Source organism: Diceros bicornis, chromosome 3 (genome assembly GCF_020826845.1).
Source record: "Diceros bicornis minor isolate mBicDic1 chromosome 3, mDicBic1.mat.cur, whole genome shotgun sequence".
Classification (NCBI taxonomy): domain Eukaryota; kingdom Metazoa; phylum Chordata; class Mammalia; order Perissodactyla; family Rhinocerotidae; genus Diceros; species Diceros bicornis.
In genome coordinates, this window is record NC_080742.1 from 89,401,189 (window position 1) to 89,419,804 (window position 18,616).

Below are 18,616 nucleotides of genomic sequence, written 5' to 3' on the forward strand. Positions count from 1 at the left end.
AATTAACATCTAGCTACATATTGGAATTTTGTACACCCACATAATACATCTGAATGGCCTACTGGGACCCTATTCCTGCTTTAGCAAATCACTCCTTCTGTAAGGATTCCTTCTGTTTCCTTTACATTTGAAATTTTGCTGATATGAAGATGATTAGCTAGAAGGCAGTGTTTCTCAACCCTGGCACTATTGACATTTTAGGCTAAATAATTCTTTGTTGTGGGGAACTATCCTACATACTGTAGGATATTTATCAGCATTCCTGGACTCTAGTTACAGGTAGCACCAGCCCCTCCTGCCAGTGATGACAACAAAAAATTGCTCCAGATATTTCTAAATGTCCCCTGGGTTCAAAATCATTTCTAGCTAAGAACTATTGTTCTAAGGAGAAAAGACGGGTAGAGCAGCTAGTAAGGCTGTAGCCATGGGAAAGTGCCTTGAGCTGTAGGACAATATAGGCATTAATTAACTATTGAATGAATGGCACACAGGCAGGAAGGTGCCATTCATTGATCCCTAGACATCAGGAGATACTAAGGATTAAGGGAAGGGGTGGGGTACAGAGTGAGGAAAGAGGAGTCTTCTCGTGCTGTTCAATTATCTTCTTTTGTCAACACCTCCGCAGTGACATGTTGGAAGTTCTATGATTCTATATCACCCCTGGAACTTCCCCTGGACCTCAGCAGGGTCCTTGGCTCATATGAAAATCACAACAGTGTAGAGCAGAGTTTTTCACAATAAATGGCTCATGTGCTGCTGTGTCCTAGAGAGCTCTCTCTGGGGTGTCCTGGGCTTTACCACTTCAACACTTTCTTCCACGAAGGGAAGGAGTGAGGGTTGCCAGCTAAGGGGATTTATCTAGGATCAATTGCAATTTCCAAATCAACACCTTGAGGCAAAGGAACACGGACCTGAGTAGCTGCAATGTGATGATTCTTCAGTCACCTAAAGCATAGTGGGACGTGGGGAAAATGCAAGTGATGATTTCCAGCCTTCAGTTATTCCCATGTTGCATGTAAACCACTTAGCACAGTGCTTGTAATATAGCTACATTCTGATTTTTAAATAGACTTAAATTCCTGGGTCTCTTCTTAAGCAAGACATTGATATTTCATGTGTTGATGAATTTTATCTAATGCACATTAAAATGAACCCATACATTTTAGTGAAATAGTTATTTAAATAAAAATAGTCAGCCATGCACTCCCTAAAATTGTGTTGAAGACTACAAGTGATTCATACACCAACATGGTCCTAGGCAGATGGTTGGACAAAATGAGAGTGGGAAAACCAAGGATGCCTGATGACGGTGGTTGTAGGGGTTGCTGTGAGCGGAAGGGGTATGGAGCAGAGTAGATCTGGATAGTAAGTGGAAGTGACTAGTACTTTAAGTGAAAGTGACTAGGAGAATGTTCCCTATTGAAGAGGCCAGGAGAACAGAGAATCAGTATGAGGTGCCTTTGTACATATGTATGCACGATTGTCATTTATGTAAATTGGGTAAAGAAATCTGAAGACATCCTTCCATGATTGTGAGCGAGCTTGCACTTAAAGGATATCTTTTGCTTTGGGAGACTGTGAATCATTCTGTGAAGTTTGGCCCTGGAGAATTGGTTTGAAAGTTCCCAGACTCGGTAAATATTCTTGTCTACACTTTATGTGTGCCAAAATTCTGTTCTCAATAATATCTATGAATTCTCCTTAACAATCAACTTCAAATATGCCACAGTACGTGTGGGAGTCTCCCTCCTCAACCTCCTCCCTTGAAAAGAATCATGACCGATGTAGGGGAAATGCTCCTACTTCTCTTGCCCAGCAGAGTGGGCTGGTACCTATACTTCCTTTGCTAACTTCAAACACGTGGTGGCAAAGAGGCATGTGTCTGTGCTTAATTAATCTGTGTCTGTCAGCTTTCTTTCCCATGAAAGTGGCTTAGTGGCCTTGGAAGGCTCTTTAACCTTGTGCCTGAATTGGGGGCTGATTGAGCTCCAGCAAATTTATTGACACTTGTATTGGCAGGAGCAAGAGTCACCATTCTCTACAGGATTTTATGCTCTTTTCATCAACGGAGTCTGTTTCTCTTTTTCCTTAGCTTCTCCAGCCATTTTCCTGGTTAATACACTAGTAGTCGTTGAGGCCATGCTGGCTCTTTGTCACTCTAATGTGTAAAGAAATTTTTAAACAAGAATTCTTCTTGAAAAAATATGTACTAAGAAACCTATTAAAAAACTGAAGCAAAAACCAGGGTGGCAAAAATACATAAAGGAACAAGGTACAAAGTATATGCTTGTGCGATAACCTTGATGCTAACCTGAGAGTCTATGCTAGGCAGAATTTCTAATCTTTGCCACATATAGAAAATCAGGCTTAATGAATAGAATGTTCTTTCCTGGTAAAAGGAACTCTGGAATCACACTTATGTTTCCTTGAGAACCCTCCTCAAGGATTCCATTAGTTTTGGAGTATTTCTTCTTTAGCTCCGTGTGATTCTCTCATAAATTTGTTTGCAAGGGTCAGCAAACTTTTTCTGTAAAGGGACAGATAGTAAATGTTTTAGGCTTTGCAGGCAATATAGCCTCTGTCACAACTACTCTGCTGCCGTTGCATGAAAGCAGCTGTAGACAATATGGAGATGAATAAGTGCAGACATGTTCCAAATGAACTTCATTCACTAAAAGAGGTTCCTGGGAGCCGGCCCGGTGGTGTTGTGGTTAAGTTGTGTGCTCTGCTTTGGTGACCTGGGGTTCAAGGGTTTGAATCCTGGGCACAGACTTACACACTGCTCATCAAGCCATGCTGTAGCAGCATCCCACATGCAAAATAGAGGATGATTGGCACAGATGTAGGCTCAGGCACAATCTTCCTCAGCAAAAAGAGGAAGATTGGCAGTGGATGTTAGCTCAGCGCCAATCTTCCTCACCAAAAAAAAGAAAAAAGAGGTTCCTGGCCAAATTTATCCAGGGCTCTGGTTAGTTGACTCTGATCTAAAAGATAGGGAAGAAACTGTTAAATGCCTTATGTACAGATTTGAAACTGAATGGTGGCTCAGTTTCAATGATCAGGTATGGCTTGAAATAAAATTAGTAATCTTTGGAGAAACATCTCGCTGTTGTCTTTACTTCCAGTGATGTTTTAGGGAGAAAGGAAGAAGAGAAAGACTGGAGATTTAAGGCTGGGATATTGGAAGGACCGAGAACAATGCAGGGAAAAAAAGAGACTGACAGAGACAGAAAACTGTATCAAAGTATGAGAAGCAACAAAATACTGGAAAAAACATTTAGATCTGGTAACTAGAGTTCTAGCCTTAATTCTGTCACTAGTTTTTTTGTTGCTGTTTTTTGTTGTTGTTGTTGGACTTTAATATGCTCATGTATAAAATGAATAGCCACACAGAAAATAATAGAGCGATAGAAGTTAATAAAATCTTGATCCACATACCAGAGTTTTGTGAAAGTCCCAACATAACTAATTTATGTATTTGTCAGAATTCGCTTCTCATTGCTCTAACTTTTGTGGCCAGATCCTAACTCCATCCCACAAGATTAGACGAGAAAGTGTATCTAAGAAAAGAAAATACAAGTTTTATCGTAGAAAAAGATAGATTTGTATACCTGGAACCCACAGCTGTCAGAAAAATGTGTGCAAATGCTCCCACAAAATAGTATGGAAACTTCACACTTGTGAATATGATTGGCTGGTGAGGCATTTATGAAGAGAAAACATAATTTTGGATTGGAAGAAAATAGGAGTACGAAGAAGAACAGAATGGATATGGAGGTTGAAGTGAAGCTGAAGGTTGAAATGGAGCATCATAAATGAAAAATGTCAAGAATTTACAATGCAGCCCCATATTAATTTTTCAATAAACAATTTTCTGTCAGATACATTTACATCTCCAATGCAATGTTGAGTGGGTAGTGGAACTCAGGAATTTTTGGTGAATTTCTCCAAGCTCCATCATCCCAATCCCTTCAATATACCCACTTTGATTCTATGGCATGCATTTCCTACAACAAAATTAATTTATATTATTGAGATCAAAACTATTTTTCTATTATAATTTTGGAAACTACAGTTTGGAAAATAGGAAAAGAAAATGTGAAGCATCCTGAATTCACTCTAGGAAAAACATATAGATCCTGTGGGTCATAAGTTGGTGAGCAAACCATTCACAAGTGCTGCGACCCTCAGAGGCTACAGTCATTGTCACTTTCCTATTCTGCTCCTTTTGAGGCACAGTCATCAGCCTACAAGTATTTAGCAAAGTTAGCAGAGAACACACGTTCGCTTAGAACAAGTCATGTCAAGCTAGCCATTTTCTTGTGGATGACACGATTAGATCAAGGAATTCTGAGAAAAACTGGAATATAGCAAGGCTTGTTTTCAACAAACTACTTGGCAATGTTTCCATGATATATTTGCAATTAGGGAGCTAAGACATACATGCTCTTGATGTGGTACTCTGAGATAGATTCACAGTTGATTAACAATTATTCTCCAAAGTGCTATCTCAGAGCCCATATGAAATGTAGCAAGAAATCACTGAGTTTCACTTCTTCATTTCCAGTTTGGATCCCTTTTATTTATTTTTCTTGGCTAATTGCTCTGGCTATGACTTCCAATATTATGTTAAATAGGAGTGGTGAAAGTGGGCATCCTTGTTAGTTCCTGTTTTTAGAAGGATAGCTTTCAGTTTTTCACCATTGTGAGTGATAGTAGCATGGCCTTTATTATGTTGAGGTACTTTCCTTCTATACCCATTTTATTCAGAGTTTTTATCATAAATCAACGCTGTATCTTGTCGAATGCTTTCTCTGCATCTATGGAGATGATCATGTGATTTTTTTTCTTCATTTTGTTAATGTGGTGTATAACGTTGATTGATTTATCGATATTGAACCATCCCCGCATCCCTGAAATAAATCCCACTTGATCATGGTGTATGATCTTTTTGATGTCTTGTTGTATTTGGCTTGCTAGTATTTTGTTGAGGATTTTTGCATAGATGTTCATCAGTGATATTGGCCTGTAATTTTCTTTTCTGTTTTGTTCTTTTCTGGTTTTGGTATCAGGGTGATGTTCACATTGTAGAATGAGTTAGCCTCCCCTCCTCTTCAATTTTCTGGAAAGTTTGAGAAGGATAGGTATTAAGTCTTCTTTGAATGTTTGGTACAATTCACCAGGGAAGCCGTCTGGTCCTGGAATTTTATTTTGGGGGATGTTTTTGATTACTGTTTTGATCTCCTTACTGGTGATTGGTCTATTCAAATTCTCTATTTCTTTTTGATTCAGTTTTGAAGGTTGTATGATTCTAAGAATTTATCCATTTCTTCTAGGTTATCCAATTTGTTGGCATATAGCTTTTCATAGTATTCTTTTATAATCTTTTGTATTTCTGAGATGTCCATTGTAATTTTTCCTCTTTCATTTCTGATTTTACTTATTTGAGCCTTCTCTCTTTTTTTCTTGGTGAGTCTAGCTAAAGGTTTGTAAATTTTGTTTATCTTTTCAAAGAAGCAGCTCTTGCTTTATTTTTTTCCATTGTTTTTGAAGTCTCTATTTCATTTATTTCTGCTCTGAGTTTTATCATTTCCCTCCTTCTACTGATTTGGGGCTTTGTTTGTTCCTTTTTTTCCAGTTCCTTTAGGTGCACTGTTAGACTGTTTATTTGAGATTTTTCTTGTTTGTTGAGGTATTGCTATAAACTTCCCTCATAGAACTGCTTTAGCTGTATCCCATAAATTTTGGCATGTCACATTTTAATTTTCTTTTGTGTCCAGTTATTTTTTGATTTCTCCTTTGATTTCTTCATTGACTCAATTGTTGTTCAGGAGCATTTTGCTTAATCTCCACATATTTGTGGCTTTTCTGATTTTCTTCCTGTAGTTGATTTCTAGTTTCATACTGTTGTGGTCAGAAAAGATGCTTGGTTCAATCCTATTAAATTTATTGAGACTTATTTTGTAGCCTAATATGTGATCAGTCCTGGAGAATGTTTCATGTAAATTTGAAAAAAAATGTGTATTCTTCGGTTTTTGGATGGAACGTTATGTATATAACTACTAAGTCCATCTGGTCTAGTGTGTCGTTTAAGGCTGTTTCCTTATAGATCTTCTGTTTGGAGGATCTATCTATTGGTGTAAGTGGAGTTTTAAAGTCCCCTACTATTATTGTGTTACCATCTATCTCTCCTTTTATGTCTGTTAATAATTGCTTTATATATTTAGATGCTCCTATGTTGGTGGCATAGATATTTACAAGTGTTATATTCTCTTGGATTATTTCCTTGATCATTATGTAGTGCCCTTCTTTGTCTCTTCTTACACTTTTTGTTTTAAAGTCTATTTTGTCTGATACAAGTATTGCTACCCCAGCTTTCTTTTCATTGCCATTTGCTTGCAGTATCTTTTCCCATCCCTTCACTTTCAGTTTGTGAGTGTCTTTAGGTCTGAAGCGTGGCTCTTGTATGCAGCAAATAAATCGGTATTTTTTTTTATCAATTAGCCACCCTATGCCTTTTGACTGGAGCATTTAGTCACTATTTGCAGATGATATGATTTTATATGTAGAAAATTGTAAAGAATCCACCAAAATCTTTTAGAATTAATAAATGATTATGGCAAATTTGCAGGATAAAAATAAACATACAAAAATCAGTTATGTTTCTATACACTTACAATGAAGTAACAGAAAGAGAAATTAAGAATATAACGCCATTTACCATTGCTACAAAAATAATAAAATACCTAGAAATAAACTTAACTAAAGAGGTGAAAGATTTGTACACTGAAAACTATAAGACATTGTTGAAGGAAATTGAAGAAGACACAAAGAAATGTAAGGATATTCCATGCTCTGTAATATTTAACATAGTTAAAATGTCCATACTTCCTAAAGAAATCTATAGATTCAGTGCAATCCCTATCAAAGTCCCATTTTTCACAGAAATAGATCAAGGTATCCTAAAATTTATATGGAACAACAAAAGATCCCGGATAGCCAAAGGAATCCTGAGAAAAAAGAACAAAGCTGGAGGTATCACAATCCCTGATTTCAAAGTACGTTATAAAGCAATAGTAACCAAAACAGCATGGTACTGGCACAAAAACAGACACACAGATCAATGGAATAGAATCTAGAGCCAAGAAATAAACCCACACTTCTATGGACAGATAATTTTTGACAAGGCAGCCATGAACATGCAATGGAGAAAGGAAAGTCTCTTCAATAAATGGTGTTGGGAAAACTGGACAGCCACATGCAAAAGAATGAAAGTAGACCCTTATCTTACACCATACACAAAAACTAACTCAAAATGGATTAGAGACTTGAATGTAAGACATGAAACTTCTAGAAGAAAACATAGACACTATGCTCTTCAACATCAGTCTTAGAGATATATTGTCAAGTACCATGTCTGACCGCACAAGGGAAATAATAGAAAAAATAAACAAATGGGACTATATCAAACTAAAAAGCTTCTGCACAGCAAAAGAAACTGTCAACAAAATGAAAAGACAACCTAACAATTGGGAGAAGATATTTGCAAACTATATATCTGATAAGGGGTTAATCTCCAAAATATATAAAGAGCTCATACAGCTCAACAACGAAAAAAGCAACAACTCAATTAAAAAATGGGCAAAAGACCTGAACAAACATTTCTCCAAAGAAATATACAGATGGCCAACAGGCACATGAAAAGATGTTCAAGATCATTAACTATCAGGGAAATGCAAATCAAAACTACAATGAGCTATCACTTGACTCCCATCAGAATCGCTATAATTAACAACACAGGAAATAACAAGTGTTGGAGAGGATGTGGAGAGAAGGGAACTCTCACACACCGCTGGTGGGAGCACAAACTGGTGCAGCCAATATGGAAAACAGTATGGAGAGTCCTCAAAAAATTAAGAATAGCACTACCATACAATCCGACTATTCCACTGCTGGATATTTATCCAAAGAATGTGAAAACACAAATGCATAAGGATACATGCACCCCTATGTTCATTGCAGCATTATTCACAATATCCAAGGCTTGGAAGCAACCTAGGTGCCCATCAAGGGAGGGATGGATAAAGAATATGTGGTCTATATACACAATGGAACACTACTCAGCCATAAGAAACGATGAAATCCAGCCATTTGTGACAACATGGATGGACCTTGAAGGTATTATGTTAAGCGAAATAAGTCAGAAGGAGAAAGTCAAATACTGTATGATCTCACTCATAAGTAGAAGATAAAAACAACAACAAACAGTCACATAGAGACAGAGATTGGATTGGTGGTTTCCAGAGGGGAACGGTGGAGGGGTGGAGGTGAAAGGGAAGATTAGGCACATGTGTGGTGACGGATTGTAATTAGTCTTTGGGTGGTAAACATGATGTAATCTATATAGAAATCAAAATATAATGATGTACACCTAAAATATATATAATGTTGTAAACCAATGTTACTGCAACAAAAAGGAAAAAAGAAATCCCTGAGGTTTCTGATTTGAGAACACAGAAAACCAAATAGCCAATTTACTAATGACCCAGAGCTGAGAAGAATCAACATCACAGATGACTGAATCAAGGCACCAAAGAAATCTCAATCAATGCAAATATTTGTGTGGCTTGTCCTAGTAGCTCTTCAATCATCTTAGTCACTTCAGTGCTAATATCAGACTCAGCTTTGACTCACAATTCAGATATAATGCCATTCCTAGAGACACAGAATTCAAGGAGACCAAAGCCAATGACACAGCAGCAAGTCACCTTAGCCAATCATCCTCCTGGGATCTTGTCTCCTCTGTGCTCAAATATCTCTGCTATTGCCATGTTCCTTGTGACCAAGCCCTCATTTGACATACCATCTCCAGTAAAAGGGTACTCATTTATCCCCATTTTTTTTGTATTAATACTCACTTGGTGTCCCAATTCCTTAGAGACAGAGTTCAGTCTTCCTCTTACCAGTCCCTGAGATCAAATGGTCAACCTCTAAGCCCAAAGCATTGCCTTCTTCCTGTTCCTCTGAGGCTGCCAGCCCTCTTCCTGGGCCTTCCTCAGCTCTCTGACCCAGAATCCCTGGTCACCCTAGCTGTCTACCCTAAGTGCTTCCTATCACTCATTTCTGGGGGCTGTGGAGATGATCTGCTCTAGTTATCATGATTTAAACAGACATAGCCAAAATAAACTCTGTCCAAGGAGGATAATTTTCCTGGTGAAAGGAATGGATTTACTGATGCTCTGGGATGGTTAAAGAGACCATGGCCTGGAGAAGAGAACCCCCAGGGGACATGGCCATTATTGTCCAATACTTGACACACTGACATGTTAGGAAATACAGAATTGTGCCACAAGGATCCAGATGATAGGATTGGGACTTAGAAGTAGATATAAAGTAGCATATGATGGCTCAACCTAACAAAGAACTTTCTAACAACAGATGGCAACCCATCTGGGTAGCAGCAAGAGGCTTCTCTCTGCTGGTACCAGAAGATACATGTATAAACTCCATTCACAATTTTGAGGGAAGTTTTTGATGTTTTGGTAAACTTTGTTTTATCTTGTTCTTTACCACTCAAAAAGTATAATTGTTCATGTGAATAAGTACATTTTGGTGTTTGAGAGTCTACGAAGCAAACTGTCTCTGCAGACACTAGTTGTACAGGTTGCAAGAAGGTCAGGTATCATGCATGTGCCACCTGCTGAGGCCTTGCTAATCACCCCGTGGGAGCAAGCTGAGCTGAGGCTGAGTTCTCAGAGGAAGGAAAGATTGTCTCTAGGCGAAGGGTCACCAACCTTGGGGCCCATAAGCATCATGAGGACGTGGTGGTCAGAAATGCAGAGGAATTTTGATTATTGAGGGGGACCAGGAATTTGAAGTTTTAAAAAGGTCCTTGGAATGACTCTGATTTAGGTGGTTTGGGGACCTCCTTTGGCGAAACACTACTGTAAATCTTTCCTTTGAAACCTTGACTAGTTTGGAAGGATGGCAACAGTTTTAAGGAAGGCATTTTATTGACAGGTCTATGTGAGATATATGAGCCCTCCAGAGGTGAGACAAAGTTAAAGAGGGTTTTATGCCCTGGAGCTGAGGCCAAGGAGAGTGGAAACCCCTTAGTTGGCTGCCATGGTGTCCTGAATCCACTTTATGTAGTTGCAGACTTTGGTGTAGACTCCAGGTTTGCCTTTGAGGGCACAGCCTGCACCCCAGGAAACAATGCCTTGAAGGGTCCCATTACAGGCCACAGGACCACCTGAGTTCCCCTAAAATGAGAAGAAGAGAATGTCAGAAGTAGTGCCTCCACCTCTTTAGTAGATGCAGAATCCAGAGCAGGGGTGAAGGCAAACCCACCTTGCAGGCATCCTTCCCGTCCTCAAGAAAGCCCACGCACATCATGCTGTTGTTGATCAGGCCTGGATATGCTTTGTGGCAGGTGCTGTTAGAGAGCACGGGAGCCCTCAGGCATTGCAGGGAGTTAGGGAATTTGGACCTAACCCTTTCTTCATTGTCTGCTATATTTTCTATGGGATACCTCATTCCTGTACAAAAGGCATGATGATAATGGTTATTGACAGACACTGAGTTATACCCACTCATCCGCAGATATGGATTTCTCCAAGCTCCTTTCTCCAAAATCCCCAAAGGGTCAGGTCCTCCAAAGGGTAGCAAGGAGCCCTTATAATAATATTATTATTAATAATAATAATAATAATAACTGCTACTGTCATTTCTTGAGCACTTACTGTGTGCCTTTTACTATTCCAAACTCATTGCATATATTATCTCATTTAATCCTTAAACTGAACCAGTAAGGTAGATATTGTTATTATCTTCATTTTGAAGAGGAGGACACTAAATTAAGTAACTTCAAAGGAATTACCCAAGGAAACTGAGCCGTCTTAACCCAGGCAATGTGTCTACACAGCCCTTGACCTCATCTCCACTGTAGCCTAATTGTAGTGACTCTTCTGTCACTGAGTAACACTCAGGCTCACTCACTGGCAGATGGCTGTGTGCTGCCCCAGCCAGAGATCAGGCACTGAGTGCCACTCTCGGGGCAGGAGCTGGGCAGGGAGATGGTGTTCACACTCTCGTCCAGGATGACAGGCTTTGCCAGCTTGATCAGCATGATGTCATGCCCTGTGGTTATGCTCTTGTACTTGGGGTGTTTGATAATTTTGACTGCACTGACGAACTGTTCAGTCCCTTCAGTGACTGCGAGGTTATGTTCACCCAGCCTCAGATGGAAGCGCCTGGAAAGGGAGAGGAGAAGCCACAGTCTTTCTGCTAATCAGCTGGATCTTGTTTTCATACTCACAGTCCCACCTTGTGGCACCCCAGCAGAAGCTTGCAAGCAAATAAAATGACCCAAGACAAAACTAGCCTCATTAGTGGACTTGAAGAAAACTTTATCTGATAGGGGATTGTGTGTGATGCAGAAATGGAGGCAGTGAGCAGAGCACGCTCATTTTCGAGGATCTCCAGCAGCAGCCAGAAGTTGACTACAGGCTGTTCGTAATGTGTGAAGAGAGAAGAGAATAATGTGAGTACTAAAGCAGAAGGTCAGGAGTCCATGGAGAGGGACCATCTAAAGTTAATTAGAGTGGAAAGTGGCAAATCAATGGGCCTAAAGTTTCAGATAAGTAAGATGAATGAGTTCTAGGGATCTGCTGCACAACATTATACCTAGAGTGAACAATACTGTACTGTACACTTAAAAATTTGATAAGAGGATAGATCTCAAGTTAAGTGTTCTTATTACAATAAAGTAAAATTTAAAAAGAGAAGAAAAGAAAAGAAAGTTAATTAGAAAGGCTGGGTTTTGTGAAGACAGAGGTATTGGAATTCAGGTCATGAAGAAGGGTTTAGCCATACAGAAGAAGAGGAAGACATTCTTTTTCAGAGATGATAGCATGTTCAAGAAGATGGCCACAAAGAGAGTTTTCCTTAATAGCCCCTGCATCTCCCTGCCAGGGCCTGCCCTCCTAATATGATGAGTCAGAGCCGGGGAATCAACCTGCATGTGGTATCTTCTGTCACCCACAGGGACTCCAGGTGCCCACACTTACGGTCTGTAGCAGTGAGCAGCTGACAACACCCACTGCCTGCTGATGAGGGCACCTCCACACAGGTGGGATCCAGCATACAGGGACACCTGGTAGGGAAGGGCATTGATGTCACAGGTATAGCCCCCAACAATCTTGTCATCATCATTGTCACCATTCTTGGGTAAAGCCCCTAAGAGATGAGAAGGAGGGGGAGAAGATAGTTGAAGATCACGCTTTGTCCTAAAACTTCCGAGAAGAAGGTAGATTTGAAAATATGCAACATAGCACTTCAGGTGGGAACACTGGGGATGTTCTGCTAGTCTAAATCTCTTTTTTCTTCTTTTCCCAAATTAAAACAGTTTTAAACATGCTCTTTTGAAATGTAATATACATGCATGTAGGAAAATTACGAAAGTACAGTACAGTAACAACTCAATAATGCAGAAGAAAAAAATTATCTCAAATTCTACTCATTGAAAATAACCACTCTATGGGGCTGGCCCCGTGGCTTAGCGGTGCATGTGCTCCGCTACTGGCGGCCCGGGTTCGGATCCAGGGCACACACGGATGCACCGCTTCTCCGGAAATGCTGAGGCCGGGTCCCACGTACAGCAACTAGAAGGATGTGCAACTATGACATACAACTATCTACTGGGGCTTTGGGGAGAAAAAGGGGGAAAAAAAAGGAGGTGAATTGGCAATAGATGTTAGCTCAGGGCTGGTCTTCCTCAGCAAAAAAAAAAAAAAAAGAGGAGGATTGGCATGGATGTTAGCTCAAGGCTGATCTTCCTCACACACACAAAAAAGAAAATAACCACTCTAAACTTACCTTAATGTCATGTAAGACATTCATTCTCTTTATACATACTTTGTATTTCTCTTTGTACATACTTGCCCACATATACACACTCATACACATAAATATAATACATTTTCATAAGTTAGGCTCTACTTCACATGCTATTCTCCAGAAATTTGATAGAATGAATTAATGTACTCTAAAATTCTTTAAAAGGTTGAGCAAGGGGCCAGCCCGGTGGCGTAGTGGTTAAGTTCGCACACTTCGCTTGGGCGGCGGGGGGTTCGCGGGTTTGGATCCCGGGTGCAGACCAGTGCACCGCTTGTCAAGCCAAGCTGTCCCATATAAAGTAGAGGAAGATGAGCATGGATGTTAGCTCAGGGCTGATCTTCCTCACACACACACAAAAACAGGCTGAACAAATTTCACAGACATACCTTGAGGGATCTCCCAGTGGGAAAACACAAACATGACCACTTGTGAAAGGTAGAGAAATCAGTACAAGAGCTACTGATTGGTTTAGTAAAACTATAACAACTCCCACAATAAACAAATCAAATCAAAATAGACGATTATATTGGATAGTCAATATATAGAATGAGAGGTGTAATCAAGCCCTACATTTTAAGAAGTTACCTATTGGAAAATTGAAGGTTGCATAGTATCATAGAGGTAATAATTGTGGAGCCAGCGTTGAAACCTACATTTCCTGACTCTCCTTTGATACAGTGCTCTCCTTTGATACCCCACTGCCTCCTCTCCAAACAGTTGAGGTTATTTTGCATGTGAACACAGCCGTTTTTTATGGGAGGCATTATCTAAAAGGATATAGTAGAACTTTCACATTTTGTAATATTAACCATGCATACAGTCTCTATTGAGAGTGAAAAGGGATCATAAATCTGTCGTGTGACAAGAGAAAGACTAAGACAGTTTTCTCCACCTTCCTATTAGATCAAAAAGGAATCATGGAGCGGAGTAATTTTAGGAGCTGCTTGTGTGAAGGATGCAAGGAAGAAAGAAGAGACAGAGAGCGAGAGAGGGAGCAGGGAGAGAGAAAGAGAGAGTACCCTAGATCTGATATCTATGCTAAAACTTGAAAGTAGTCTGGGGGCAAAATTAAGATTTTTGATATGAAGGAATATTCCTAAGCTATTTGTCCCAGATGAATAGGGAGGAAGCACTTTTGGTTCTCTCAAGAGCCTAACAACACAATGAAGGATGTGACTCAGGTAGAATACCTGACTAGACCACATGGGAGACTGTCTGTTTCTAGCCAATGGACAGATATTTTCCAACTCTAGAAGGCCTCAGCTGAATGTGGTCTCTCTTCAACTTTAGCTTTCATATTATAACAAGAAGGTCCAAAGCTGACACATCTCTGGGCCCTTATCTAAGTCCAAAGCCAAGAATCCAGAGAAGAGGAAGCTGAGAGGGGCAAGGACCATCAACACTGACCTGGATCACATACATATAGGAGCATATACATATATATATATAGTGTTACACATAGGTTGACTCCAGGTCTTGATTTGCTAGAGATAGTTCTAGTTTATGCTTGCTGCCCCAGAACAATTATAAATTGTGCCACTTTTCATTCTCAAAAATGTCCCAATTTGACCAATCAGTTCTATGGCTACCCTAATTACATAGCAAGGTCTCAGGCGATCGTCACATCTGGAGGGGAGAGTGGGGAATGGAATTTGCTATTGCCTGTTGCATGTCCCTTCAATTGCTCTCAGACATTCATTTTCCATTCTCCATGTTGTTTCAGGTGGAGTAGAGAGACTCACTTATTTGCTGCTGGATTTCTCACCAAACAGGAGGTCATAGAGGTGGGAAATTTAATTTCTATCACTGTCTCTTATTTTAATATTGAAGAAAAAAAACTTACCAGCAATTTCTAGGAACATGAGAAAGATGATGATCTTCATGGTGGTTCTCCAAATCGACTTGGAGTGATGCAAAAGAATGAGGGGATAGTCCCCTTTATAGTTCCCAAAGCAACCAATCTTATCTCTAGTCCAAGGCCTCTGGGCCACAGGTGGAGCGTGATAGGAGACACCCAGATGTTCATCTGGAGGGGCCTCCATTTCTCAAGCATGGCAAACATTGTTGCCTGGTTAATCATAAACACAAGTACAAAGGGGAGTATGGGATTTGCAGAAGTAGACCCTACATGGTTAAGACCTTTTCATGGGCTTGGTTTAATATGGGTTTCCTGCAAAAATGACACAAAGAGCACTGCTCAACAGGACTCTGCATCAGTGGAAGAGTGAAGCACTGCCAATACAAGCGATGCATAAATATTTTTTTCACTGCCTATATTCTCCCTCTTTGATTTTTTATCAACTGATTTCTTATGATTCATAATCGATCCCTCTAATACCAACTTCTTTCCTGAGCTTCCCTTAGTTCCAGTCTCTGCCTGAACATATCTGCTCAAGTGTCCTACAGCACCTCAGGTCAATTTATCTAGAGGTGAATTCATCATAGCTTCTTTTTCCTATATTTCCTAAGTCAGTGCAATGTAACACCATCCACATGGTTTCTCAAAACTGAAACATGGAAGTCACCCTTAACTTCTCCATCTACCTTACTCACCACCTATATTCAAATGCAATTCTCGAAGATTTTATGTATCTTGAAGATCTCTGACTTACCTTTGAAGAACCTTGACTTGTTTTTCAATGCAACCACCTGTGATTTAGTTTGGGACCACTGTCTGTCTCCTGAATTACTGAAATAGCACCATACGCACTTCCTCCTTTCTGGATTTACTCTCCTTCAACTCATCGTCCACACTGCTACCAGAGTGATCTTTCTAAAATGCGCATGGATCGTGTCATTTTCTTGCCTGAAACCCTTTATAGCTCCACATTGATGTCAGGATAAGTTTAAATTCCTGGGCGTGGCATTGAAGCCTATACACTTGGATACTCTATGCTGTTTTAGACAACTGTGCCTTCCTCCACACACCTTATCTGGTTAATTGGCACTCATTTTTCAGGTCTCTAACCACAAATAATTCTGAACCTCACCTGCACTCTCCAGCTTCAATCAGGCCTTCCTGAGTTTTCTTGTGAGCCTTACTTTTCTTTTTTTTATATTTACTTCCAATTACATATTACTTGTGTGAATATCTGCTTAGTGTCTATTGTTCCAGATAGTTTAAAATTCCTGAGGGCACAAATAATGTCTGATTTGCTCACTATTCTGCCTCAAAGCCAGCATGTACCTGACACACAGTAATTGCTCAGTAAATAATTGCTGAATGACTTCAATGGGTTACTTTTCTCACTTCTTTGCTGGTAATCTCTGACATTTACCTTTTCCCACTCCTAACTCCACCCCCATGCTGGCCTTGATTTGTTAGATAACCAACCCTCTCTCTTGCTTCTTTGCACCATTTTAAAGCCTTGGGTATATCACTACTAAAATGTTTTTAGTAAATGTTTTTAGTAAACTTTGCAAGTTTTGATTTCTCTTTTTTTTCAGCTAGATTATGAGCTCCTGAAGCAAACATTTTATGTTTAAATCCCAAGTTTGTAACTCTGTCTCTGGCACAGAGTAGATGCTGAAGCTCCTTTTTCCCCATCAGACACTTGAGCTGCATCTACTACATCTGCACCAAAGGCCATCCAGCCTCTACTGCAGAGAGGAGACCATAGCATCTTCTCAATCACCCAGTTGGAAATTCTTCCTTGTGTTGAAGCAGAAAACTGTTTAGACCTTCTAACCATTTGTTCTTAGTCTTGTCTCTTGGGAAGATAAGATCAAGAGAATCACAGTAAAAAGGTAAGTGGTAAAAAGGTAAGTGGTCACCAGAGGCTGAAGCCAGCAGAAGATTGTGGGTTCTAGAGTAATAAACAGGAGAGTCAAGAAAAGCGAAGGCTCCAGCCCAACAGAGACTCCTTTGCCTCTCTACATAGCAGGAACAAATCTCAAAAGGCAATCTCAAGAGTTGCTTCACGTTACTGGAATGTAACATGCCAGAGAGTAGTAGTTGAAGCTAGATGCTAGCCTCTTTTTAGATGACCTAGCAGAAGTAGTTCTTAGAAAAAAAAAGTTGGTACAGTTCTATTTAGATTACTTAAAGATCTGGCTTAAGCTCCTCTCCTTCAAAACGCTTTTTCCAACTATGTCAATCCCCTAATGACAACTATTTTTCTACATATCCTTCCAATGTTAGTGAGTACAGTTTATACTTCATTATTTTATGATTAGTTAAATATCATATAGTAATTTTTTTTAGTTTCTCCATCTCAATATTGGCTCTGTATCAACATCTAGAATATTCACACACACCAAAAACAAAGCTGTATATCCTATGGTTTTTGTTTTTTATTATTTTATTTCTTCTTTTCACAGAACCCACTGCAATCAGGGCTATTCTGTAAGTTCATAGTCAATGGATGTTTGGTGACCAGAACATAGCATGGGACCAGTCCTTGAGGAAGCTGAGACTTCAGGGTAGGTTCTCTGAGAAGAAAGCATCTGGTTGTGGTTCTGAGACCTGGCATCCTAGCAAGATGAATAGGTGGTGATTAGAATATTTGCTCACCTGGAGATGTTGGAAGGCGCCCCCCAGGTCCCACTTTCAAGGGAGTAAATAGCAGGAAGCATGTGGTGGGCTATCAGGAACAGCTGTTGTTTCCGGCAAGGGGAGTGCACCTTTAAGGTGCTAGGCAAAGACAGGCAGGTGAGACGAGGGTTTGTGCTAGGAAGGAGAAAAAAGAAAGTAATTACGATATGTCTGTTATCTTGATTGTGGGTGATGGTATTATGGGTGTTTTCGTATGTCCAAACTCATCAAATTGTACACGTTAAATAGGTACAGCTCTTTATATATCAGTTATACCTCAATAAAGCTGTTAAAAATAAATTAAATAAAATTGTGGAAAATAATATGTGAGAAACTTAAAAAAAAAATTTGAAAAGATATAGCCCATGAACTTAAAAAGAGAAAATTCAGTAAGGGAGACAAGTACGCACATGACAATAGTATTAGTATAGGATGGAAGAAAGGGAAAATCTAGGATTTTAAACATAAAATGTTTGCTTCAGAAAAAAGCAAGAAATTGACATTGCTTCCTGGACAACAGGGTGAAAAAGAAGAGAGAAATACAAATGGCTCAGAGGAGCCCAGGCAAGTTGCAAACATATTCATTAGTTGCAACGATCACTCTGTCTAGACATGTCTAGACATATGGGAGATATACAAGGTCCAGAGGCCTGCTATCCCACCCACCACCAATCAGTTGCCTCAAATTATTCAATAAGCACCCTGTGAAGTGAAGTATCTTTATTGTCGGAGGTCTAAACTGGCGCATTTCTTTGTATCTGTGTAGGAGGGAGGCCAGATGTCGTGACAGACTATGAAGGTAAGGAAGGCATTCCTAAGGAAGTGGGGTGGTGGAGCCCAGATGGGAAAAGGACAGCAGCTGGGTGCTGTTGAAGCCACAGCAGATTGAGAAGGGCATCCATACTGGGCAGGGCATGCCCCATGTGGGGTGTCAGAAACTAGACTGAGGTGAAGAGGGTTTCAACATGAGTGTGCTCCCTGGCACAGGGTGTCAGATCCCAAGCAGGGTGAGGAGGGCATCTGCGAGGGAGAAAGGGTGGCAATTGCACGGGTTTCTTTATATGTTTACATGTATCTTTAATTCTATATCTATCTACACGTATTGTAAAACCACGAGTTTACATCAATACTTCCAATTCCAATTCCAATATTATAAGGTTCATTCTAGCGTTCTCCCTTTCCATA

At 39.9% G+C, this 18,616-nt stretch overlaps 1 protein-coding gene across 1 annotated transcript; it reads right to left on the reverse strand.

The window, feature by feature from the left end:
* Nucleotides 1-10,112: 10,112 nt before the first annotated feature.
* Nucleotides 10,113-14,780, reverse strand: LOC131422379 (trypsin-like). The gene is made up of 5 exons (XM_058569563.1): nucleotides 14,741-14,780; nucleotides 12,069-12,237; nucleotides 10,999-11,252; nucleotides 10,351-10,508; nucleotides 10,113-10,262 (listed from the first exon to the last, which is right to left on the reverse strand). The coding sequence occupies exons 1-5, from the start codon at nucleotides 14,778-14,780 to the stop codon at nucleotides 10,113-10,115; spliced, it is 771 nt and encodes a 256-aa protein (XP_058425546.1).
* Nucleotides 14,781-18,616: the final 3,836 nt, after the last annotated feature.